Source organism: Dendrobates tinctorius, unplaced genomic scaffold (genome assembly GCF_039654945.1).
Source record: "Dendrobates tinctorius isolate UK_male_01 unplaced genomic scaffold, ASM3965494v1 ptg000159l, whole genome shotgun sequence".
NCBI classification, from domain to species: Eukaryota; Metazoa; Chordata; class Amphibia; order Anura; family Dendrobatidae; genus Dendrobates; species Dendrobates tinctorius.
In genome coordinates, this window is record NW_027361826.1 from 14968818 (window position 1) to 14996218 (window position 27401).

General features: G+C 43.4%; 1 protein-coding gene across 2 annotated transcripts in view; it reads left to right on the top strand.

Annotated features, from left to right (window-relative positions):
• Nucleotides 1-27401, top strand: part of IPPK (inositol-pentakisphosphate 2-kinase) — a 116808-nt gene that overhangs the window by 49089 nt on the left and 40318 nt on the right. The window contains exons 2-4 of one of the 2 annotated variants that reach the window (XM_073549575.1): nucleotides 15197-15244; nucleotides 20513-20608; nucleotides 21730-21796. In XM_073549575.1, the coding sequence (XP_073405676.1) occupies nucleotides 15197-15244; nucleotides 20513-20608; nucleotides 21730-21796 (211 nt within the window). The remainder of the gene's footprint in view (nucleotides 1-15196; nucleotides 15245-20512; nucleotides 20609-21729; nucleotides 21797-27401) is intronic. The other variant, XM_073549576.1, reaches the window with a different exon arrangement.

Sequence of the window (27401 nt, forward strand, 5' to 3'; positions counted from 1 at the left end):
AGCAGCTTTTTTTTGTTTTATTATCCTGAATAAGCAAGGCATGGTGCAACATGTAAGGGGACGGGATCTTGGGATTTCGAGACAACAATGCTGCTTTCATTAATGATGAGGAATTTCGCTTCAACTGGATTATATAGGGATATTCATTTGGGATATTCACTTTTTCCCCCGCTTTCAAACCTCTTTAGCCATAACTTATCCTTTGTAGAACATGGGATCGGGCACGGTAATATTCAGCATGACTAAAACCTGCCATGAAGGGAGAACCGTAAGAGGCATAAGATGGTTGGTGAACTCGCTGAAAGAACATGTTTTGGATCATATATTTCTAATGAATTTTTTCCCCTTTTTGTAAAACCTGATTCATGATTACAAGTAACCCTAAGTTTCCTCTAGTCATCCGGATCACATGTGAGTCCCCATGCTGGAGAGCTTGTGGCCACCAGTGGTATTCTTGACTACCGAACTAATAATTCTATAATATATAGATTTATACTTGTATCTATCTCCAATACCATGTCCTTATGCGTTGCTGTGTGGCATTATTGGGATGGTAAAATGAAGCCAGAAGTTACTATAATTGTATTAAAGATATCCAGATCCCACTATAAGACATCGAGTCTAGCGATTATTAGGCTGTGTGCACACACTGCGGATTAGGTGCGGATTCATCCGCGCGGATTTTGTAAATACCTGCGGATTGCTCTGCGGTTTTGCCCTGCGGTTTTTCATCTCCTCAATGGAGGAGATGGCAAACCACAGGGGAATCCGCAGAAAGAATTGACATGTCAATTCTTTCTGCAGATTGAAAACCGCAGATAATTCCGCACCGTCTGCATTGCGGTTTTTGATTCCCATAGGGAATCATGGTACTGTACACCGCAGCAAAATCCGCAGCGTGTGCACACAGCCTAAAGGTCACATTCTCAGTGAGATCAATGGAGGATGCGTCATAGCATGGAAAACTGTACAAACGGCAATTGCCCTTCCCCATAAAAGCTGTTTTGGACATTGTACACATTATGTTCTGCTTTGGTATTGGGACATTTGCCCTGCCAGCACAGGAATCTGCGGGCCAATAATTAATCAATATGCTGTTAGCCATGATATCAAGCGACTTGTGTAGTCTGCTCTAGTGTCGTCGGCTCTCGTGTCACTGTGTAGAGGACGGCTGGCCGCCATTCTATTTATTTAGCATTAATAAGGTTATTCTGGATTATCTTAGCGGGGCTCCATTCATAAGCTATAGCAGCGTGATATCCTTTGAACAAGGAGTACAATTCATAAAAGTTCTTAGAAACAAGCGTTTTTGTTCATATTTTGGATCCTAATGTTTTTCTTGGCGTCCTCTTTTCTTACAGGCTGCCATTAAAGAGAATCTGACAGCTGATTCACGGTGCTGGAACCACATGCAGCACAAATTGGAGGCTGGCTCCCTTATGTCCCTTGATGGACGGCTCGCTCGGCTAGAGACCATGCAATTCTGATGTCTAGAATGATGCGAGTTCCCGGCAGCATCTCCCCATCCTCCCTTTGACTGATAGCTCTTTTGTGTACACACAGATAGCAAGACATCTGTCAGTCTAAAGAATCGGGGTGGAGAGAAGCTGCCGGAGACCTGATACCAACTACTCTTTCCCCAGACTTCCTTTTTTTCTTCCTCAATAATCTTAAAGGGTTGTTCAGGAATGAATATACCACATATACTCGTGTATAAGCCGACCCCCCCCCTCGTGCAACTGATCCAGGTTGCCTTGCTCGCAGCGGCCTTTTGAGCTTTGCCCTTACATTTTCAATAGGATTGAGATCAGATCTTTGTGGTGGCCACTTCAAAACACTGACTTTGTTATCATTAAGCCACTTTGTTACCATTTTGTCAATATGCTTAGGGTCATTGTCCTTTTTGAAGACCCATTTCCGCCCAAGCTTTAACTTCCTGGCTGAGGTCTTGAGATGCTCCTTCAGTATTGCCACATAATCTTCTTTTCTCATACCATCTATTTTGTGAAGTGCACCAGTCCCTCCTGCAGCAAAACAACCCCACAACATGATGCTGCCACCCCCGTGTTTCACAGTTGGGATGGTGTTCTTAGACTTCCAAGCTTCTCCCTTTTTCCTCCAAACGTAACGATCATCTTTATGTCCAAAAAGTTCAATTTTAGTTTTGTCAGACCACAGGACACGTCTCCTAAAATTATTGTCTTTATTCCTGTGTGCATTTATAAACATTAATATGTCTTTTTTTATGTTCCTTTTGGGGTAATGTCTTCTTCCTGGCTGAGTGGCCTTTCAGCCCATGTTGATACAGTACTAGTTTCATTGTGGATATTGACACAATTATACCAGCTTCCGCCATCATCTTCACAAGGTCTTTTGCTTTTGTCATTGGGTTGATATGCACATGTCGGAACAAACCCCGTTCATCTCTGGGACACAGAACCCATCTCCTTCCTGAGTAGTATGATGGCTGGAAATTCCCATCTTGTTTGTACTTGCGTATAATGGTTTGTAGAGATGAACGAAAAATATTCAGAATTGAGAGTCCTCAGTGGTTGATACAGTTTAATGGCTAACTGAAAAGATGGTAACACATTGCAAGCTTTCGAGACTTTTCAGGTCTCTTCATCAGGCATTGACTAATACAAAATCTGAAGAGTCACATATTTATGCACAACACAGCACAGAAAAAAAGCAATAGATATGACAAGTGACGTGAAGCAGAACTATCATTAAGGGACCCCAATTGTTCTCACTCCAGGTCCCGTGATTCTCCGTCCCCTCCTCTGCAGAAGGGCTGATCATGTGCCATACAGCAAACCCTTTATATTTTTTGTATTGCTTTTTTCTTTCTGCTCTGACGATCCATTTATTGGGTTTTCTGGTTTAAAAAAAAAAACCCTTGTCTTCTGGTTTTAAAATAAAACACAAATTGTATCTAATAGGTTTTTGATGTAGCGGTAGTTACAGTTGTGTCGCCATGTAATTGACTAAAGGTATTTGCGTTCCTAGCGCTGCAGATCACGGCTGGCGGAAAATCCTACGGAAAATGATTCTCCGTGCAGATGGCATCGTGTTTACTGTGACAAGCAAAGGAAAATCCCTTTTGTGTCTGACATGTTGGTTGCGCTATATGAGGAATTCATGTCGGTTGTCTTCTCGCCTTACTGATCCCGGTACCGTGTTGTGATAGGCAGAGACTCGTGCCCCTTACCAGCCCCTCGCTAGGACAGCAGCGCATTCCTCCCTAATCTGCTGTTTGCACAGCGCTGGGGCTCCATCTCTCCGCTGACCTCTCATTGTTGATCAGGTAGATGTCTTCCTTTACCTACAGTGATATTGTGCCAAAAATGGAAATTGGACTCTTGTGTTTTTTTTTTTTTGTACCAGATCAGTTTTTATTTTTTATTGTATTTTTGTAAAGTATAATTTAATCGTATTGTTACAGGTCATCTAGCGCTCGGTACCATCCCCTGGCTGTGTACCTGATCACGTTCCATAAATCATGTATATTATTATTTGTCTCCCCCACACTTACCCCCTATTGCTTCTTGCAGTGTGCATGTCATTATAAGGGCGCAGTCATACGGCCATATAAGATGGACCACTATCGCTTCGCAGTTCTCAGACTGGCCGGTGGCTCTCCTGACCCGAGTGTGACCGCTGCATAGAAATACATGCTGCCATGCTCGGGTCAGATCTGCCGGCCAGTCCGAGCATTGTGAAATGATAGTCATCCAGGTTATATGGCCCGTGTATGTGCGCCCTTAGTGACACCACATACACGGGCAATCTGAAACTTCTCACCCCCACAGTTAATCGCACCATTTTACTAGTTAATTTGCTGTAAGGAACTGCACTTTAGTCTGTCCATATAAGGCCCAGTTCAGACATTGTACCTGTTCTGCATACCTGCATTATATTCTATGGGCTGTTCACATGTCCGTGTATTTTACAAGAGTGTACTCAAGGCAATCTGTCTGAAGGCTTTTCCTATATAATCTGAGAGCTGGATGGTGTAGGGGCAGAGAGCTTGATTCCAGCAATGTGTCACTTACAGGTCTGTTTGGTGTTGTTTTCATAGAATCCCTATTTCCTCTACTGTAGATGTTGCAGTTCTCTAAATGCTGAGCTGTGTAACCCCGCCCACATTCCTGATTGGCTGCTTTCTGTTTACACTGTGGTAGCTTTCTGCCTATGTGATTAGTGGTGTGGGCGGGGTTACACAGATAAGTCCTGCGATAATAATCTCCTGCTGATAAATCACTGATTGTATTGAAACTATAGCCAGCTACTGACAAAGTAACACATCCTTGGAATCAGGGTTTCTGCCCCTACATTATGCTGCTCTCAGATTAAAAAGTAAAAAAAACAAAACCTGCTGACAGATTCCATTCCATCCCATTTTTGATCCGGATCAAACACGCAATCAAATAAATTGGACTGTGAAAAATAAAACAGACAGCACAAGGATGCAATCACTGTGAGGTTTGCTTTTTTGCTCTTGAATGGTTCAGAGAAACTTAGATTTTTAGGGAATGGAAAAACTTAGATTTTTAGAAAACCGAAAATCTTGATGTAATTAGTCCGAGTTTCTTTCACATATGAGAAAAAAACTGGACATCTGAATGGTGCCAAAGTGATAAAATGTAAGATGATCCGAAGGTTTGAGCCGGGGAATATGGCGAGCACGAAGTACGGAACATGGTGCATCGTCAGCCACAAATCGAGCACTTTTTGCTTTAGAAAACCTCCCAATATATTTAGAAAAATTGTGAACATTGTTTATTTGCTAAAACCGTCCGATGCCTTCTGGTGCGTAGAGTCTGATATCAGACCGCTCTGAACTTGGGCCGTTAGGTGACGGCCAACGCTGGTGTGTTCCGGGGTAGGACACGGTGCCCGTTGTGTCCTGTCCGCCCTTTACTGTACACTCTTTGGTATTGCAGGAACTTGATGAAACACTTACCGTACTCTGACTCCGGGGTCCGCCATTGATCATCTCCCACTCCAGATCTGGGTTGAAATAACCTTCACTAAAGCTTTGTAGCAAATAAACAAGATGTGTTTTTTTTGTTTTTGTTTTTTTTTTTTCCGGTTCTTGGAAACGTGTTACACAAAATTTAATGGAATGTTTAATCATTCTCAGTAAGGAATCCCCCTGCCCGTGTATTAGAGGAAGTGTGGAGTAGCCGAATAATCATGTAACCAAGTACAGCTTCCACAATATGTAAGGCGCATGAGCAAAGAAGGGAACGCTGGAGATGCTGAAGGGGTCCAGACACAGAGTAGTGCGGGGCAAAACCTTGTGGGCTACCGCTCACATCCTGGCTCTGGCCGCAGCAGTCGCGTGCTCCATGTGCAGGTGAATGTAGGGACAGTACATTGTGCTGTCCTTTTGTTCCCCATGGGGACATGTCGTCCACCAGAGATGTCTGGCAGCAGCTTGCTTCCATACAGAACACTTGGGTGTGAGGGGTGCGGGTCAGGAGATGGCGGCTGGCAGACACTAAGTCAGCTCCATCTATTATGTCCGTCATGGCCTGCAATTTTCACTCTGGCCACTAGGTCTAATATCAGAGTCCTTTTGGGTACATGGACATTATCTGCAACAGACTGCCTCAGACTCTCTTTTATATAGAAGCCTTCTGAGCATGCTCCATAAGGGCATAGGTCATTGTGAAGGGGGGGAGTGATGTGAGCTGTGACATCACCTATGGTGAATGGTGGATCCTGTTTTTTCTACTGTATATAGAGGTGTTACCTGTCATTGTAATCCTGTCTGTCATGATAACGAAACAGCTGAAAAGTGTTCTGTAAAGATCAGGAAGTGAGTGTCTAATATATATCACACTTCCTTCTCACCCCCCAATGTTCTTTCTCATTCTTGGGTCCTCGAGTTTGAGGTTTCTGCGCAGGATCTTAGCTGTTCCCAGCATTGCGCTTTTCTGGACACAGAGCTTTTCCCAACTTAGGGGTCACTGTCACATTTATTATTATTGCGGTCTTCTACTCCTTGTCTACTATCACAATGTCTGGTTAGCCAACACCTGCTTATCCGTCTGGGTCAGATGTTTCTGCATACAATTCCCGCTACTTGGTTGTGTCGTTCAGTATACGCTGTTCCTGTTTTGCATTGATGGTTTCTGAGGTTTCTTTACATAGTCTGCAAGTCTTGTCTTGATCTGGTACTTAGTGCTTGCTCTTGTACCGCTACGATTAGTGCCTATGTGCTCTATTGGAGTCCAGATTTCTCCATGTCAGCCACCTCCATTATCTGTTGTCAGGTCTTTGTACTTGTCTTATTATTCATTCTTTAGGCTGTGTGCCCACGTAGCGATTTTTAAGCGTTTTTGCCGCGATTTTCGGCACGAAAACGCTTATAAATCGTGTACAGAACGCAACCCATGCATTCCTATGGCATTCCGCACATGCTGTGCTAATGCTGCGCTTTTTTCCACGGCGGAATCGCATCGCGGAAAAAATCGCAGCATGCTCATTCTTTTGTGCGGAATTGCAAAGAATTGCCGCGATTCCGCACCCATAGGAATGCATGAGAATCGCTTACTTCTCGCATGCGGCTATGCCCACCATGTGGGACGTTAAGCGTCTCGTGCGGTTGGTACCCACAGTGTGGAGGAGAGGAGACTGTCCTCCAGGCCCTGGGTACCATACCCCTGTAAAAAAAGAATGAAAAATAAAAAATCGGGGTATATTTACCTTCCGACGTCCCGCGCTGCATTCCCGGCCTAAGCGTTCCCAGTAATGCCTTGCGGCACGGTCCAGTGATGACTTAGTCTCGCGTGACTAGTGGTCTCGCGAGATCGCGAGTGGTCTCGCGTCATCACAGGTCTTGCAAGGCATTACTGGGAACGCTGAGGCCCAGGATGGCAGCGCGGGACGCCGGAAGGTAAATGTACCCCGATTTTTTTTAATTTTTTTTGGCATTTTAACATTCTATCTTTTACTATTGATGCCGCATAGGCAGCCTCAATAGTAAAAACCTGCTCACACTTGTCAAACACTATGTTTGACGAGTGTGACCAACCTGTCAATCACTTTCCAAGCGATGCTTCAAATCGCTTGGAAAGTGCTTGAATATCGCACACGAAAATCGCGGCAAAATCGCGATCATAATCGCGGTGAAATCGCGCGGGAAAAAAACGCTCCATTTCTGGGAAGGAGTCCGGTTTTTAGTGTCCGGAATAAAACGCTACGTGGGCACATAGCCTAACCCTTCTGTATTTATGATATTGAAACGTTGGGTGACTCATTGTTTCTCAGTCAGTGGACATGCAGGTCTTGTGTCCATCCAGAGTTTCCTCCTACACCTCATATGTCCTCTATCATTTGGTAGCATTTCATCCAGATTCTCTTGCCTTGTCCATGAACTTGGACAGTGAATGGTTTGGTTCCATTTATCATCAGATTGTCCTGGTTAATCCGGGCGACGTCCGAGTCGTCATGACTCTTTGTTTGTGACACTCTCATGTTTATTGAGGTAGGCACTATAGTATTTGTAGGAGTAAATTGCAGTTTTATAGGTAGTATTATTGTGTCAGGGGCCTTATCATTTTTAATTTACTTTCACAGGTAAAGGTACTGTCACACTTAGCGATGTACCAGCGATCCCGACCAGCGATATGATGCGGTCAGGATCGCTGGTACATCGCTAAGTGGTCGCTAGTGAGCTGCTACACAGGCAGATCTCACCAGCGACATCGCTGGGGACGGGGATCGCTACTTACCTGTCACACCAGGCGATCCTGCGTCCTCCCGCCCGGCTCCACGCGTCGCTCGTCCTCACAGCAGGAAGCGCCGCAGGAAGCTGACGACGAGAAACAGTCCTGGATGTTCTCGCGCGATCAGAGATAACCAGCGGGGGAGAGGGTTGTAGGTAAGTATCAGACACAGAGATATCGCTAGCAATATCGCTATAACGTCACTAGTTATAGCGATATTGCTAGCGATATCTCTTAGTGTGACAGGCCCTCAAGAGCCAGGATTTGAACCCCAGTCTTCCATGTCATAGGCTGTACTATACCAGCCACTATATATATATATATATATATATATATATATATATATATATATATATATATATATATATATATATATATATATATATATATACACACATACACTCACTGGCCACTTTATTAGGTACACCTGTCCAACTGTGTGTTAAGACTTAATTTCTAATCAGCCAATCACATGGCGGCAACTCAGTGCATTTAGGCATGTAGACATGGTCAAGACAATCTCCTGCAGTTCAAACCGAGCATCAGTATGGGGAAGAAAGGTGATTTGAGTGCCTTTGAACGTGGCATGATTGTTGGTGCCAGAAGGGCTGGTCTGAGAATTTCAGAAACTGCTGATCTACTGGGATTTTCACGCACAACCATCTCTAGGGTTTACAGAGAATGGTCCGAAAAAGAAAAAAAATCCAGTGAGCGGCAGTTCTGTGGCCGGAAATGCCATGTTGATGCCAGAGGTCAGAGGAGAATGGTCAGACTGGTTCGAGCTGATAGAAAGGCAACAGTGACTCAAATTGCCACCCGTTACAACCAAGGTAGGCAGAAGAGCATCTCTGAACGCACAGTGCGTCGAACTTTGAGGCAGATGGGCTACAGCAGCAGAAGACCACACTGGGTACCACTCCTCTCAGCTAAGAACAGGAAACTGAGGCTACAATTTGCACAAGCTCATCGAAATTGGACAGTAGAAGATTGGAAAAACGTTGCCTGGTCTGATGAGTCTCGATTTCTGCTGCGACATTCGGATGGTAGGGTCAGAATTTGGCGTAAACAACATGAAAGCATGGATCCATCCTGCCTTGTATCAACGGTTCAGGCTGGTGGTGGTGGTGTCATGGTGTGGGGAATTTTTTCTGGGCACTCTTTGGGCCCCTTGGTACCAATTGAGCATCGTTGCAACGCCACAGCCTACCTGAGTATTGTTGCTGACCATGTCCATCCCTTTATGACCACAATGTACCCAACATCTGATGGCTACTTTCAGCAGGATAATGCGCCATGTCATAAAGCTCGAATCATCTCAGATTGGTTTCTTGAACATGACAATGAGTTTACTGTACTCAAATGGCCTCCTCAGTCACCAGATCTCAATCCAATAGAGCATCTTTGGGATGTGGTGGAACGGGAGATTCGCATCAGGGATGTGCAGCCGACAAATCTGCGCCAACTGTGTGATGCCATCATGTCAATATGGTCCAAAATCTCTGAGGAATGCTTCCAGCACCTTGTTGAATCTCTGCCACGAAGAATTGAGGCAGTTCTGAAGGCAAAAGGGGGTCCAACCCCTTACTAGCATGGTGTACCTAATAAAGTGGCCAGTGAGTGTATATATATATATATGTATATAATATATATATTTTTTTTTTTTGTGCCGGGGGATGCCTCACAGTCGTTATCTAAGGCTTCCTTTCTTCTGCCTTATCAGGACACTGCAGTTACTTTACACATTTTGGTGCAATGCACAAATGGTTACGACTCTGATAGGAGAATGATTGTAGGCAGTAGGTCATGAACCGGCCATGGGACCTATTAACATGCCGCACATACGTTTTATTGGTCCATAAACCCATATGGATATTTCCTCATGTGGAGTTTAGTCGGCACAAATATCTGCCGTTATCAGTTCACAATATCCCTTATTGCTGGGTAAAGGTACTGTCACACTAAGGCTAGTTTCACACTAGCGTTTATTCCACGCAGCGTACGGCGCCGCTAAGCCCCGCCCCCTGCCGGCTCCCTGCCCGCCCCATTCGGTCATCGCCGCCTACTATCGCACATGGACGCTTGCGATCTGCGCACCCTATGTTTATCCAAAATGCAACGTGCTGCGTTCGGCGCGCACGGGCGCACCTTCAAAAGTGTGCAGCGCACGCCAAAATCCTACTAGCGCACGGCCAGCGCACGATCTGCGCACCCTATGCTAAAGATAGGGTGCGCAGATCGCAAGCGTCCATGTGCGATAGTAGGCGGCGATGACCAGATGGGGAGGGCAGGGGGCGGTGCTTAGCGGGGCGGTGCTTAGCGGCGCCGTGCGCTGCGTGGAACAAACGCTAGTGTGAAACTAGCCTAAGCGATATCGCTAGCAATATCGCTATAACTTGTGACGTTATAGCGATATTGCTAGCGATATCGCTGTGTCTGATACTTACCTACGACCCGCTCCCCCGCTGGTTATCGCTGATCGCGCGAGAACGTCCAGGACTGTTTCTCGTCGTCAGCTTCCTGCGGCGCTTCCTGTGGAGAGACGAGCACACGGGCGGGAGGACGTCAGGATCGCCTTGTCTGACAGGTAAGTAGCGACCCCCGTCCCCAACGTTGTCGCTGGTGAGATCTGCCTGTGTGGCAACTCACTAGCCACCACTTAGCGATGTACTGGCACAGTAAGTTATGTTCCGTCCTACTTATTCCTCCCTTGTGAATATTTTTCTCCATTGGAAATCTTGTTGGCGGCCAAGGATGGTGCAGATGATGGTCTCTTTATGAAGAGCTACCCGCTCTGCTGGACACGTGTGAATTTTTTTTTCTCTTACGTTTAAAACAAACAAAAAAAAATTCTGCAGCATTTTTTCTTTGAACTCTGCATTGTCATTCCTGTAATAATCGTCCTGGAAATATGCATAAATCAATTGATTGTCACCATTTCTGTTACCAATTTGGTGTCCCCTAATCTGTGAAACTGACAAAGTCCTAATATTTAGGGACACACTGTATTAATAGAGGGAATGGTAAACCGCAGCGGTCAGTCAATGTGATGGTTACGTGTGACTGGACACACACCGCCTCCAGCAGGGCGAATTTCTCTGACACACTTGACCCTGGATACACCGCCTCCAGTAGGGCGAATTTTAATAAAGTAACGTGCAGCCGGATACACCGCCTCCAGCTGGCGACTTTCCGTATTAAACGTATATCTGGATACACCGCCTCCAGCAGGGCGAATTTACACAATTAAGGGAAACACCAGGGAAGCCGATACAATGGAGGGCCCTGCGATAGGGAACGGGGACGTGGAGACCTCCTGCACTCCCCAGAGTCAGTGTCTCTACACTCCTGACGGTCCCTAGGCGGGTTCCACACCCGGCGACGAGCAGGATACCTAAAAATCCCTAGCTCGCCCTGCACCTAGCCCTTTCTAGTGAATTGGACAGTGGAGAAACTAATCCCACCACTGCACTAAAGCACATATAAGGGAAGTCACAAACAGGGAAAACACCACTTAGCTTTGCTCTGTTGCTATTGCTCCAAGCAACAGCGTACGACACCAAAGTTCAGCTTCACCCCTGAAGCTCGACAACTGAATTAAGCTTCCACCTGAAGCTATAACACCAGAGCTCCCCTGAGCTGTCAGGAACTCCTCTCTGTAGTTCCTTCCTCCACCAGACTTGGTTGGAAATGAGCAATATCGCCAACAGTGATTGCAACCACCTGACACTCTTTTATAGGTATTGAGCCAGAGCAATCACACTTGCTTTATAATCATGTGCACTAAACTAAAGTAACCAGAGTACAATGACCCTAATGGCCACCGGGGTCAAAACTAGAACTGAAACCACCACAGTGCAATGACCCTAATGACCACCGGGGGCAAAACTAACTTTAAGCACACAGCTTAAGGGAAAAAAAAGGTTACTAGTGCTTTTATCTGTCATAATCCAACCTGGATCATGACAGTCAATTTATACATTATACACAAAAAGAAATTACAAAGAACAAACTAACAGTGACCGACTGGTACAAGAGGAGAGGACCTTCACCTCACCAGCTTACAAGCTACAGGGTCATGGGGTAGGAGACAGTAGGTCGAGGGGAGGCAGTGGGGGTCATTATAGGCTGTAAGCTTTCTTTTAAGAGATGAGTTTTTATATTCCATCTGAAAGTTCAGAGTGTGGCGGATAACCGGACTTGTCAGAGTGTAGAATTCCAGAGGATGAGGATACTCGGGATAAGTCTTGGAGGCAACGGAGTGAGGAACATACTAGTGAGAAGGAAGTCTTGGGATGACTGAAGAGTTCATGTGGGAAGATTTTGGGAGATTAGTTTGGAAATCTATGGAGGAAACAGATTATGGAAAGTTCTGTAGGTCAATGTTAGTAGTTTGATCTGGATACTTGGGGGAGTTGGAAGCCAATGAAGGGATTTGCCGAGGGGAGAAGCGGAGGAGTAGTGAGGAGATAGGCGGATAAGTCGGGCAACAGAGTTAAGGACGGACTGGAGAAGTCTGAGACTGTTAGCTGGAACACCACAGAGGCCAAAAGGAATAGATGGAGAAGAGTAGGAGTCCCAAGACAGAGCATGAGGGACACCAATAGTAAGGACCGAATAAGGAGGTAGTATGGGAGAAGCTAAATGTGTGATTAGAAAGGCATGAAGCGATCAAGGCAAGGGCAAGTTATTTGCCACCAAGGAAAGATAGGATCTGTAGTAAGAGGGAGTGGTCGGCTGTGGCAAAGGCAGAGGACAGGTCTAGAAGGAGGAGCATAGAGAATTGTCTGTTAAGATTTGGCGATAAGTTGTTAGTAATTTTGGTATCAAAAATACTGAAATTCAAGTAGCTACTTAGAGGAGGTCATCCAGACTGACCCCAAACAATCTCTTATGATGTGGTTTTTTTTTTTTGTTGTTTTTTTTTTAAATTCTATATTTTAGGTATATCATAGAAAAGATACAAGCATGTCTAGGGTATAATCAAAGTACATAACATCTTATGATAATCCGACATGTAGGATATAGTATAGGAAAGGAGATGTGGGAACCGGGGGAGGGTGAGGAGGGAAAGGGAAGGGTAGAAGGGTGAATGAGATAGGAAAAAGGGGGAAGGAAAAAATATTAACTGGGTACAACAAAAAACAAAGTTAGGTACACACATCAGAGCCAAGAACCATATTCACAATTCGTCGGAAAGCAAAATGGGGGAGCTAGCGATACCTGTGAAATCACGCTGTGTGAGGGTCATATCCGAGCGAGGGAGATCACCCATATACTAAACCTAACCATGTGAGTAAGACCCCTACATTGGAGTTACCTCTTGAAGTTTTTTCCATAGATACCATATTTCGCTATAGGTTTCATGGGTATGTGTTTCCCAACTGGTGAGTTCTTCAAGTCGGGAAATTTAATTTACCTTAGCGGTCCATTCCCCTAGGGTGGGAGGAGATTCGTCTCTCCAATGTATAGCTATTAAATGTTTCACCGCACTAACCAGTAATGGGAGAAGCCTTTCAATGGTTTAAAATTTTTGGATGGGCAAGATAGCAGAGCTTCGGTAGTCTGTAGATCAGTATCAATAAATTTTAGTTTTTTAAGATTAAGACCGATGTCGGACCAAAATTCCCTGAGTTTTGAGCAATCCCAAAAAATGAGTATGATGATCAGTTTGACTATGACATCTCCAACACGTGTTGGTGTCTGATAAGCCCATATGATGAAGTTTAGCCGGAGTCAAATGCCATCTAGTTAGAATTTTATAGGAATTTTCCTGAAGTAGAATACATCTAGAGAAACCACGTTCATTGAGTAAGATTTTGGCAATTTGTTCTTCTGAGAAACTAACCTTAAGTTCTGATTCCCAGGAATATATGAAAGGCTTCAACTTAGAGGGAGGGATACTAAGGCGAGCATATAAACGGGAAATAAGTTTTAGGCTATGTGCCCACGTAGCGTTTTTCAAGCGTTTTTTTCCTGAGCAGAAACTCATGCCCTTGCCAGGGAAAATGCATGTGCTTTTTGACACGATTGTCAAGCGTTTTGACATGCGTTTTCCTATGTGTTTTTGCAATTACAGTGTATGTATGCGATTCCGCACAATTAATGAACATGCTGCGTTTTTTTCCGCAGCGGAAAAAAACGCACTATTAGCACAACATGTGCGTTTTCCATTCTATTACATTAGATGCTTTTCTTAAGCGTTTCCGCAGCAGAAACGCTTGTCTGAAAGCGCTGCGGAAACGCTTAAAAAAAACGCAACGTGGGCACACAGCCTTAATCTCGGGGATGGTAATTTAGTCATGATATCTAGCCAGGACCAGTCAGATCTAGATGGATATTTTTGTCTAAATTGGCACAGGGTCCGCCTAACATGGGATGAGCCAAGGCATTGTCACGCCACTCATTATTCCCCAAAATCTTGTCATAGAAACTGGTCTATGTATCCCTAGGCAACGCAGACCAAAGGTTATATGGATCATTAAAATCAGGATCTAATAGATATGGTATAGAGCCAATAGGTGTCAATGTAGATGGGAAAGAGGCAGTCGGAAGCTCACTAGACACTAATCGTTTAACCTGAAGAGTGGCCGAGAGAATTCCATCCAACCTAAAGGTGTCAGGGGGATTCACTTGAGACCATAGATATGGTATCCCTTTAGCCCCTAACAAGATTAAATCAATATCCTCCTGGTCTCCTCTTTCACAATCTCTTATGATGTTTGTTTGATCGGCACAGGTACTTGTGTAAAGCCCCTGTTACACATAAAGATGCACCAGCGATCCCGACAACGAAATGACCTTGTCAGGATCGCTGGTGCATCGCTACATGATCGCTGGTGAGCTGCCAAACAGGCAGCTTCACCAGCGATCAGCACCAGCGAGGACGCTGGTCTCTAAGGTAAATATCGGGTTACTAAGCGGCGCGCGTCACTTAGTTACCCGATGTGTACCTTGGAAACCTGCTTGCTCGCGTCGGGAGCTGCCAGCACGCAGGTTTCTAAGGTACACATCGGGTAACTAAGTGATGCGCGCCGCTTAGTAACCCGATATTTACCTTAGAGACCAGCTCCCAGCGCCTGCTTAGAGCGCTGGGAGCCTCGCTGATCGTTGGCTCCCGCTGCCACACGCAGAGATGCGCGCTGGCCAGCAGGAGACCAGCGATCAAAAAGTGGCCCAGGCCGATCGAGCACGATCAGCGATACCCAGCGGGGGGCGCGGTCGCTGATCCCCGTCACACACAGCGATCTCGCTGGCAAGATCGCTGTGGCGTCACAATCCGCAATCTCGCTAGCGAGATTGCTGTGTGTGACGGGGCCTTAAGTGTTCACTGATTGTCTGCAGCACTGCAGAGTATGTTGGCTGTGTACAAGCAGCAGGAAGTAATAGATTTCTTTTTGTACGGTCTTTCCTTGGTTATTGTTTTTTTTGTAATACTGTTTTTCCTTCTATTATTTCAGAGGTGTGTCGTTCTACGATTTCTGAAGTTCCTCCCAAACAGAAATCTGGTAAGGCGATCATTCGGTCTTCGGTTTTAACAAACTTTTTACAAATATGCAGTATAAATGTATACAAACCTTACCACAAAAATGCTTCTTTACTTATGAACCACTTCTCCTCCTTACTCCTCATCTACTCTAAAGAAAACAAAAAACATCATCTTCAAGACAAGGTGGACTGCCAACTCACTGAGAGATCAGATTACAACTGCCTATTGAAGTCTATGGCGATAAAAGGAGGAGGGAGAAGCAGAGCAAAAAACATGGGCTGAGACCCCAGGCTGCAGATTCTAGTCACTGTTGTACCTCACCCTAGTGATGGGTTCACAGCTAAACTGCTCAGTTTTTCTGTGAAATGTCGTTGATGTGTTACATAGAGACGTTTCCAAGTATCTGTGTGTATAGAAGGCCCTATAGCAGCTAGCTTCCATCCACTAGGTCAGAGACGACTGAAAATTCGAAATGGAGACTGTGGATTGGAAACGTGTTGGCTAGAAGTTATATACTGGCCACAAAGAGTGTTATACCTCATGTACACATGCAGCTGCTTCATGTGAAATGTCAGGTACACATTAGTGTTTGCGGGCAAAAGTTCTCCTTCTTTCTGAATTTCTCAGTTGAAGTCAAGCACAAAACATCCATGTTCTTGGACATAAGAAGGAGGGAGCTTGTCCTACAATACTCTGACTTATCCCGCTATCCTGTGGTTTATCTCACCAACCTCCATATTCAAATCTTCCACTTAAAAAAAAATTCTAACGAGATTTACTGATTGGCCAGATATCCTTCCAATAATTCTGGGCGATGCTTAGAATATTTGTAACCCTCTTACACAGAAGATCCCTGGGGGACAACACCTTGTGTCCCTTTGGTCGTCTTGGGCCTGGTAGATATCTGGAATGAAATGACAAATACTCTTATCGCTGACTTTGGGATTCCGCTGAGATGTCGTATGATTCCAGCCGACTCTATAGTGTATTGTATAAAATAATACACTGCTTTATTTTCCGAATGGTGTCGATAGCTTTATACTTATTTTAATAAATGCTGACCGGGTTCCTTTTCAGCCGGGGGGGGGAGTTTAAGAGTTAATTTTCTTATCCCAAGCGTCGGTCTTACTCGGCAGCACACAGTTGCAGAATTTGCCGAATTTTGGGTATTTGCGCAGTTGTTCATTTCACATAAAGTGCGATGATCACAATATCCCAAGCTTATAATCTTTTTATTTTTATTCAACATTACGGTTTACGGGAGTCAGACAGAATTAATAAAGGGATGTTCTCCAAATGTCATTGGTGGATCAGTGTGCGCGAACTGTAAATGAAACTACTGCTTAAGAGAATTGTGCCCCTAAATATCTAGCAGGTGCAGTGTATGTTCCTGCGCCTTCCGAGCATGCGCAGGAATAACCCTTGGATCTCTGCTCTGCTGTAATTTGAGTACAGGAGATGCAAATCCACTAAAACCACCAATGAAACAAGTGCTGAGCAGAAGAAGATCCACTTCTTGTACAAGAGACGTACAAGTGGGGGTAAAAAGACATCCAACTACACGGATGGGAAACTCGTAGTACATTTGTGCGCCGGGCAGTTTCTTTATGGGAGTCGGGAGTGTACTATGCTTTTAAGTAAAACAAGTGATTGAGGGACATCCCTTTAATTAATAAATTAAAAATACACTAGTTCTGCGGCTGTCCTCTATATAAATAGTGTGTGCTATTCTAGTGAAAGGTTCAACTTTTCCTACAGTAACTAATGAAAAAAAAAAGTTGAAATCTTCACTTTGCGTGTTCTTCTTCTACCAGTTTAGTGTGTGTAGATAGATGGAAGAGTAGCTCTGGAGCACAAACTGCTGCTCTAAGGCCACGTTCACACCTTCAGTATTCGGTCAGTATTTCACATCAGTATTTCTAAGCCAAAACCAGGAGTGGGTGATAAATCCAGAGGTGGTGACGGGTTTCTATTATACTTTCCCTCTGATTGTTCCACTCCTGGTTTTGGCTTACAAATACTGATGAGAAATACTGACCGTGTGAACATGGCCTAAAGGCCCTTTTACATTTAGCGATGCACCAGCGATCCGACCAGCGATCCGACCCGGTCAGGATCGCTGGTGCATCGCTAAATGATCGCTAGTGAGCTTTCATACAGAAAGATCTCACAGCGATGCAGCAGCGACGCAGCGCACGATACTCACCTTTCACATACAGCGATCCTGACGTCCTCCCGCCCGCCTCCAGCGTCGCTCGTCTCACACAGCAGGAAGCGCCCGACGAGAAATGGAGCCGGACATTCTCGCGCGATCAGCGATGGACAGCGGGGGAGGCGGTCGTTGGTAAGTATCACACATAGCGATATCGCTAGCAATATCGCTATAAAGTCACAAAACCAGTGACGTTTTAGCGATATTGCTAGCGATATCGCTTAGTGTAAAACCCCCTTAAGTTTTATTATCTAAGTGGAGAGGTACGTATGTGACTGGGCCAATTCTCATTGTTTGGTACCTTGTTACCCAGTAATTACCATTGCCTCACAGGTTATTACTACAAGTAATGCAATTCCTCATCTTATTAAGTATATATATGGATGCTCCACATCTGATTCACACATGGACCCTAATGACCTCATCTAATGATGGAGGAAGGAGAGCGACAAGCAAACAGCTGCTATAAAATAAGTATAAAGGAGGCTTGGCCTCAGCGCCAGTTGCTTAGATTGTGGTTGCCGGACTTGTACAGGTAAAAAGCACCATCTGTCTCCCATAGCAAACAGTATGTAGGGAGTGATGAGCGAGCTCAGATATCAGAGTATCTCGGGCGTGATTGAATAATATGTACGATCCCGTTTGTTAGGCAATCTCTGCATGTATTGCGGCTGTCTAACAACCACGGATCGTGCAGCTGCAGGGACTCGGACATATTACTCGAGCACGCCGAAGACACTCGGATAACACCAGAGCATGCTCACATAACACGATGTCAGAGCACACTCGCTGATCACTGTATGGAAGGTCACAGCAATGACTTGGTGAATAAGAGGCGCTATTTACCTGTACATGTCATCCCAACAGCATTACACCTGCCCATCCACGGCACTATTCTGTAAGTCCGGTCGCCTTCACACTGCATTTGTAATGCCTATTGTCATAAATTGGTAGCTGTTGCCTGTATGTTCCTATGTGTAAAAAAACAAAACAAGTGTATGTGTATGTATTTTTTACTTTTTGGATGCTTATCGCTGCAAATTTTTGATACATGCCAGTGTGGTATGGACCAAAACAGTTTACGGTATTTTTTTTTTTTTTGGCCTCCCGATGAGTGCATTGGAGACTTTGGATGCATTTCCCATATTCTTTGGCATTCCGGCACATATGGAGACTGGAGCTACCAACTGCAATATGAAAGCAGCCGTGATAATCCAGGAGTGAGAATAGGTGACTGAGGTCTGAAGTCATGAAATGTCAGTCGGGGTTAAGACACTTCTATCTTTAGAGAGACAGGCCATGATGTACCCTCTATAGCACATTCATACATTTCCACAGCCTGACCAATTCTTACTCATTATCTTCTTCTTTTTTTTTTTTCTTTTCTGCCCATTGCACAACATTCACAGCCAGAAGCTGTAGAATCAGTAGATCTTTTCCGCTGATCTGTTGTGGAAGTGATGTTTGTAGTTGTACACATCATTCTGGTGTCACAATGGAGATGGTTGGTGCTGCATAGACGCCGCTTATCTCTTCCTGCAGCGGCAGCCTGTGTTCTGATGGAAAATCCCTTCTCCTGTACTGGCTACTGATTGATTGACATGTACTACTCACTTTTTCCCTCCCTTACACTTTTTTTTTTTTTTTTTTTTTTTTTTTTTAAAGGGACACTAACGTAAAAAGTTCACAATATACAACAATATCTTGTATCTTCCTCCGTTCTCCTCCTTGTTTTGTTACTTTTTTTATCGCATACTACAAGTAATGTCAAATCCACACACCTATGAAATGTGGACCATGCTCTGATCATCATTGGCCCAGCTAGTGGGTCGCCTGACCTGCCTTTTTACACAGTGGATATTAAAGCTCTTCATATCTCTGTTAAAATAACTTACAGCATGTATTAAAAATTAAAAATATACCAGGAAGAATTATTTTAGCATGTTTTTAATCTGTACAAACCCATTGAAAAATAAGCTGAACTATTTTCAGGTGCAAAAAAACAAAAACAAACCTAAAATGTGCTTGCATAAACATACACACCCTTACATACATTGTTGAAGTGACCCTTTAATTTATCACAACATTCATTATTTTTTTTTTTAGTGGGAATCTTATTGGCATGGCACATGTAGAATCGTCTGTCTTTTCCCACTTCTCTCTGCGGTAGTTCCAATTCTGTCAGATTTCAGGAGCATCTCATGTATACAGCGTACTCTTAAGGTCAACACAGGTTTTCAATCACATTCAGGTCTGGTCTCTGGCTGGGCCTTTTCAAAAGTATGATCTTCTAGAGAAAAAAAAAATCCCCAAAGAAATAATACTGTTTCTGCCATGCTTCACTGTGGGTATAGTGTTCTTTTTGCGATGCCCAGTGTTGGTTTTGCGAACAAAAATACCTTTTGGAATGATGGCTGAAAAGTTCAGCCTTGGTCTCATCAGACAATAACATGTTTTCCTCCAGGATACACATCCGGCCCTTTGGCTGTCACTACCCAGCCCATGGGCAACAACAGCCAAAATTTAAATCCTATGGCTGTGTTGAGATTTCTGTAGCCTAGTAGCAGCTGACCTGTGGAGACTCTGAGACCCAGGACAGGTGCACACCATCCATTGCAAGCAGTGTGTGCCTGTCTGCTGAGGCGCGGCCTGCTGACGCTATCTCCACTGACCTGAAGAAGAGGTGCGGTTTGTCTCCTCGAACCGCGTAGTTTTTGTAGTACATTTAATAAAGAACTTGAAATATTTATATGGATTTCTGAAGAATTCGTGTCACTGTAGCAGCGCGGTTGCTCAGAAGTGCTTTTCTTGATCCTCAGCTTGTGCAGCACACGAAGAAAATTCACCGTGGCGTTGGAGGAAGTCCCTGCCGCAGCAGAATGCTGTGCTGCATAGTGGTCCTTTTAATCAGCTGATCGCTAGAGGTGTCTGGATCATTGGGCTTAAATTTTAAGTGGAGAAAATATTGGGAAGAACATTTCTGTGCCTAATATACCCTGAATAATTTGGCAGGCTTTCCTTCTGTGTCTTCTCATCTACTGTTGTTAACATTGTTTTTTTTCTCTTTTATTTCAGATGGCAGAAGAGGTTTACCAACATTTGCACAATATTCTAGATTTTGGCAAACACATAATGAAGCAGTTTTTAGGAGAAAACTACATTCACCATGGAGTAAGTAAACTCTTCCCGAGCTGTAATGGCCACGTGTCATCAGAACTGCTGACTGGCTCGTAAAAAATTTCATCGTCATCATCGCACTCTTAGAAATGGTACTTTTTCTATTACTTACCATAGGAGCTGCACATCTGATTTCTGCAGCCACTTAGTGATCAAAATTGGTCATTTTTTGCGCTTTTGTTTTTTCTTCCAAAAACGTTGTTTTTTTATTCTTCAGTGTACATATACGAATGATGGCCTGTATTTCTGCAAGACCAGGTGTACACTTGTATTTTTGAATGAGACCATTCAGTTTACTCTACTGAAACGTAAGGAAAAATGGGGGGAAAATAGTCTAAGTAGGGTAAAATGGTATAAAAAATGCTATTTTGCCTTTTAATTATTTTTCTTAATAGCATTCAGTATGATGTAGAAACATGATTATCCGTGACAGCGTAGTCATGGCAATACCAAACTTGCTTCATTTTTTTTTCTATTTAAAGAGGTTCATGTCCCCATGAACAAAGTTAATTTTAATCAACGTTTTAATCAACAGATTTTTTTAAATAATAGTTTCCACAATTGGATGTTTAAAAATTTTTAAGACCTCACAGAATGCAATGTCAGAAACAGTAATTATTTCAATTATAAAGCGTAAAAAAAATTAGAGAAGCATTTTTCTACATTATTATTTCATGTACTGAATTCTTGCTGTTTTGAAAATGGCCATTGAGAGTTGTAATCTGCTTATCGCTGGCAGTGTTGCAATGAAAAGATTACATTTGTTATAACTCTGGAAGCAGATGTCCATTGAGAGTACATGATTTTTACATTGACGCCCCCACTTCCTCCCTGCCCAGCGACCTCTGCTCGGGTCACAAAGCATGCCCACAGCACACTGACTAGACCCCAGTCTCTCAAGTCCATGCAGTTGCTACAAAGCGTCTCCTTGAGTGATGACAACAGCGCAGAACTCCAGCTCCGAAAATGGTCTCCGAAAATCTGCATTTCATTCTATGATTTTAGTTGGTAAAAAATTGACACATTCTCTTTAAGTCTGTAGTGCAAATTTTGATTTTATTGTCTTGTTAGTGGATTGATGGTTTTTACACGGCTTGTAATGATTTATTTTACAGGATGTGGTGCAATTACCCTTGGATTTTCTGAAACGCCTTTGTGTGAAAGTGCAGTCTGAGAGACCAGGCAAGTGACTGACTGTAGTGTAATCATTGGTTAATCATTTCCTTGGCATCTCCTTTATCATGGTGCTAAAATCCACACCCACATGAAGACATTGCTATGCACAGCTATATACTGGTCTAAGATCTCTATCTAGATACATGCAAACATCTGTGGGACACACCCTAATGCGGTCCGATTTATTTTTTTTTTATTTTTTCTTCCTACTTCGGCAGCTCATTGACCATTGATCCACACACTCGCGTATATATATATACGTGTGGATCAATGGTCAACGTACTGCCTGAGGAAAAAAAAAAACAGACAGCATTAGGATGTCAATCAATGGAATCTATCAGCAGGTTTTTCTGTTTAATCTGAGAACAGTATAATGTAGGGGCAGAGATCCTGATTACAGGGCTATGTAAATTATTAAGCTGTGTGCTGCAGTTCAATACAATTAGTTTTTATCCTGATAAGATTATCATTGCAGGACTACTTCTTACATGCTGGCAAGTGAGGCTAATCTGAGTAACCGCACCACTGATTGGCAACCTGCTGACAATGCACAGAGTAAACAAGTAGTTGCCAATAAGTAGTGTGGGCCGAGAAGTCATAGTTCTGCGACATCTACATCAGAGGAAATGCGCCAAAACTGCACCAAACACCACAGTGACACATCCTGGAGTTGGGGTTTCTGTCTCTACATTATGCTGCTATCTGATCCCATATCCAAAAACCTGCTGACAGAATCCCTTTAACTAAACTAATAGATTATAAATATCCATTCAGGAGGCTAAACTGCAATTGCCTCCCCTATTACTGGGTGATAGGAGCTGTGCAGTCATTATCTGGGATAGCAACTTCTGTCTTCCAGCTTTTGGAGAATTTCAGTAGCACATTTCTCTTTTGTTCATCCGAGTTGCAGAAACAAAAATAAGAGGTGACCAAAATGATCACATGTACCCCAAAATGACAACAGTAAGCCTACACATTGACACCTGAAAAAATGAGCCCCCACACAGCATTCGTCAATTAAAAAAATAATTTATTTTTGGTTGCCATGTTCTAAGACCCATAGCTTTTTAAAGTCCCCAGGTCCTTTCTTTTGCAAAAGAAGTATAGGAAAAACCCCTCAAAAACCAAAAACAAACAACAAAAAAACTATATAGGTTATTGCCATATTCATTTTCACCTACTAAATAAAGATGTGAGTGTGGTATAGACATCTAGATATCGATAGATGGATACCTGTATTCGATGCTAATTTAAACTAATCTAAACTATTTTCCAATATACCGTACTTGAATTGAAAAAGAGTGAAGAGGCAGGAGGATTAAAGATGTGGTTCGAAACACAAATTAATTTTCATCCTAAATCCCCATCTATTTAATGCCTATATCTAAACCATTTTCTAAAATACTAGAGTTAAAAATTCCTTTTCATTCCCTAACTACACCATCTAGTTGCTTTTCTTTTATTTTCCTACTTCCTTTTTGATGCTGCTTTTGATAATCCCAGTACATGCTGAGAGATACTCGAACAAAAGCGTCACCAGGGGACACATGCTAGAGACACTGCTACAGCACCTGCTTTCTTCATGAAAGGAGATGTAATCCGTGATCATCATTTTAGTGGCTGAACAAATATGCACAGTGACAGTGCGCTCTGTCGCTGGCTCAGATCAGTAGTAAAGAGCCAGCAAGAAAACGCATTGTCAGTGTACGTTGTCAGAATACCCGGCATGCAGAGACCAGTATTAGTTGGGGGCGTCGCTGGTTTCTGCACGCCTTGTATTATGATAACGCGCGCTGACAGTGAGCTCTCTTGCTGCCCTTTTACTATTTACCCGAGCCGGCGATAGAGCGCATTTCTCAATGCCGTTATTGCATAGTGACAGAGCAGGGACTAGCTCAGCCCCTGAAAAAAGTCACTGCTGATGCTTGATTTTAGTGTGGGGGTAGGGGCTATGGCAGTAACTGCAGCATCTGCCCCCTGATGGCGCTTTTGTTTAATTCCAGCATGCACTAGGATTCTCATACAAAGTTTCATCAAAAAGGTAGTAAAAAAAAAAAAATAGCATTTAGATAGCGTAGAAAACAGTCTAGGTTATGTCATTAAATAGATATGGATTTAGAATAAAAATTAATTTGTATTTCGGACCACCCCTTTAATCCTCCTGACTCTTCTCACTTTATTTATGCAGCACGTGATTAGCATAAATACATGTCAAAAACCAATGGCAGAATTGCTGTTTTTTTTCTATTTATTCCCTTTAAAGAGTTAATAGAACTTAATTAGTAAGTTATACAGCTCTGGCAAAAAATAAGAGACTACGTCACAGTTTTATAAAAATCAGCTTCTCTACATGTCTGGCAGCCATTCCATTCCAGTGTCAGTTGAATTCTGACCAGACTACACCTCATTCTACTTAATGTGCTTCTGATTAGATGATCACCTGAACCAAATCTTATTTAACAAAGGAAAGTATAAAAACCCTGCTGTGGTGTTCACAATCCTCTTGCAATAGGACAAGCTGGATCGCAAAACAATGCTAGTAATATCCCAAAAGTAAAAGGAATGAAAAAACAACTTGTAACCATGCCAAAGGAGTTGAAAATAAAAGTCTTGAGGAAAAGAAGGGCTCAATTCTGGCTTTACTAGCAGAGGGACACAGTGAGCGTCATGTTGCCTCCATCCTTAAAATTTCTAAGACAGTAGTCTATTACAACAAGGTCAAGCAGCAGACATTGGGGACAACAAAGTTACAGACCGGCAGAGGGCGAAAACGTCTCTCCACTGACCGAGATGTTGGTCATTTTATTCACTGTCACTTGGCAACCGCAGGATGACATCAAGTGACCCACAAAAGGAATGGCAAATGGCAGCTGGGGTGAAGTGCACGGCAAGAACAGTTCGTAACAGACTCCTAGAGTCAGGGCTCAAGTCATGTAAAGGTAGAAAAAAGCCTTTCATCAATGAGAAGCAAAGGAGAGCCAGGCTGAAGTTTGCCAAAGATCATAAGGATTGGACCATAGAGGACTGGAGTAAGGTAATCTTCTCTGATGAGTCTAATTTTCAGCTTTTCTCAACACCTGGTCGTCTAATGGTTAGATGGAGACCTGGGAGAGGCGTACAAGCCACAGTGTCTTGCATCCACTGTGAAATTTGGTGGAGGATCAGTGATGATCTGGGGATGCTTCAGCAAGGCTGGAATTGGACAGGTTGTTTTTTGTGAAGGACGAATGAATCAAGCCGCATACAAGGTTATACTGGAAAAACAGTTGATTCCTTCTGCTCAGGCAATGTTTCCCAACTTTGAGGATGGGTTTTTCCAGCAGGACAATGCGCCATGCCACACAGCTAGGTCAATGTGTGGCTGAAGGAGCACCACATCAAATCCCTGTTACCCAAAAGCAGTGTGAAAGACTGGTGGAAAGCATGCCAAGTTAAAACATGCTGAGTTAAAACATTAGTATTGTTGTTTCTAAATGATTATGAACTTGTTTTCTTAGCATTATTTGAGGTCTGCAAGCACTGTTTTTTTTGTTATTTTGACCATTTCTCATTTTCAGAAAATAAATACAAAATGTATTGCTTGGAAATTGAAAGCCATGTTGTCAGTAGTTTATAGAATAAAAGAGCAATTTATATTTTACTCAAAAATATACCTAGAAAGAGAAAAATCAGACAAACTGACAATTTTGCAGTGGTCTCTTAATTTTTGCCAGAGCTGTATGTACCCCAAAACGATGCCACTGACTAATACAACTTATGTTGTACAAAAAAAAGCTCTGTTTGGAAGGAAAAATAAAATACGGCTAAATGAAGGCACAATGAAAAAATGAAGAAAAAAAGTCTAAAATCCGCCCTGAAGGGGTTATGTGATGTCAGATGCCAGCATGTGCAGACTGACAAGCAGTGACTGTCACATCATTGTGATGAGCGGTGTATGGGGAGGCTAGATAAGACACCCAGCCGCTCTGGTCACGAGGCCTCATCTCCATAGTCATCACTTTCTATAGAGGGGTTTATATATGACTGCTGCATGCTCTTTACTTTCATGAGTACAAGCACTTTGCTTACATTATACCTTGTGCTGCCTTCTGGAAACATATAGCAGCTGATGCCAGAAATATTAAATGGTGGTCCTTGTGAAGCAGATCTGGAGACATGATACCTCTAAGAAGCAGCCACAAAGTTTGTAGGCCGGGTCCATACATTCTTGATGGGCAGATGAGAAAAAAAACAAAACCCAAAATTTTTGCAGGGCGTCTTTCTCACTGCGGATTGCTGAATCCTGACAGTGTGCAATGTGGTCATGTGACAGCTCGGATGTGTTTTACATGCTTATGTTCAAGGGCTGCCCCAACTTTTCCACTTCATTGGTCTGGGCTACACTGCGATTTATTTTTTATTTTTTTGTAGCGCTATTGAATCCTGACACTGAGCATATTACACACTGTGCGAATTTAACAATCTGCTGTGAGAAGGACGCCCCACACAAATGTATTTTTAGCCAGAAAGTCTGTCTAAACAACTTCTTTGACTTATTGCAACTATCTTTCCATTGTATTCAGAAAACGTCACAACTGAGGACTATGCTCGCATGGCATTCTAAGCCTGAGTTTAATGTATACACTGGAACATACGTTACATGGATGCGACTGAGCTAATACCAGCACATAAAGCAAGGATTTCACCAGTATACGTTATTCAGTTATAATAAACCATTTATCTGCCCCTGTAACTCTTGTGCCCAGAAGTGATATGGACACTGATTCATCCATAAAACACACACAAGAAAAATCATTGACGTTTGAGTGAGGCCTTAAAGGGGTTGTCCGGCTTTGGGCTGCAAGTCTGCAGTTGGTTTGACTGTAGATTTGTGAATCTTCACATCACACACATTGCCGGCTGTGAGGATTCTCCTGTGCTTGGAATGTGACCACAAATGTGTGATATGCATACTCCCGGCCACATTCTAACTAGACATGCATGACCTCACTCAGGTCTCTTGTATTTAGTGAGGCTGGGCACATCTAGTTATAATGTAGCCGGAAATTCAAATGCAATTTGGAATGCAAATTTCATATTCCCAGTACCGAAGAATCCTCATAGTGTGCAGTGTGCGCAATGTGGAGATTCACAGGTCTGCAGTCACTCTAAGGCCCATTTAATGTTAGTGGGTTTTTTTTTGGCTAGATTCAAGAAATCCAGAGGATGTAATGAGGGATTAGATCATGTGGTTTATTCTCAACACATTTAGAAGTTGGACCAACTTCTTCATCAGGACAACCATAATCAATCATGAAGAAGTTGGTTCAGAATAAACCGCATGATCTAATCCCTCATCACGTCCTCCTGATGTCTAGAATCTAGCACCGCAGCACAGGCTGCTACTCCGATCCTCCACTGATTGTTCTAAACGGCGGGGTCTCCTGACCTGAGGTTACAGCAGCAGCTGTCACTCCTCGATTCCTCAGTTGTGGGTTAAACAACCCCAAAAGGTGAGCAATTCCTATACCTCTCACCGAGACTCCTTTCTCCACCTGATAAGACCCTATTACACTTGGTGTCTCCCCTCTTTTCTAATCAGTGGACTTTATGGTAACAATCTGCACTGTGT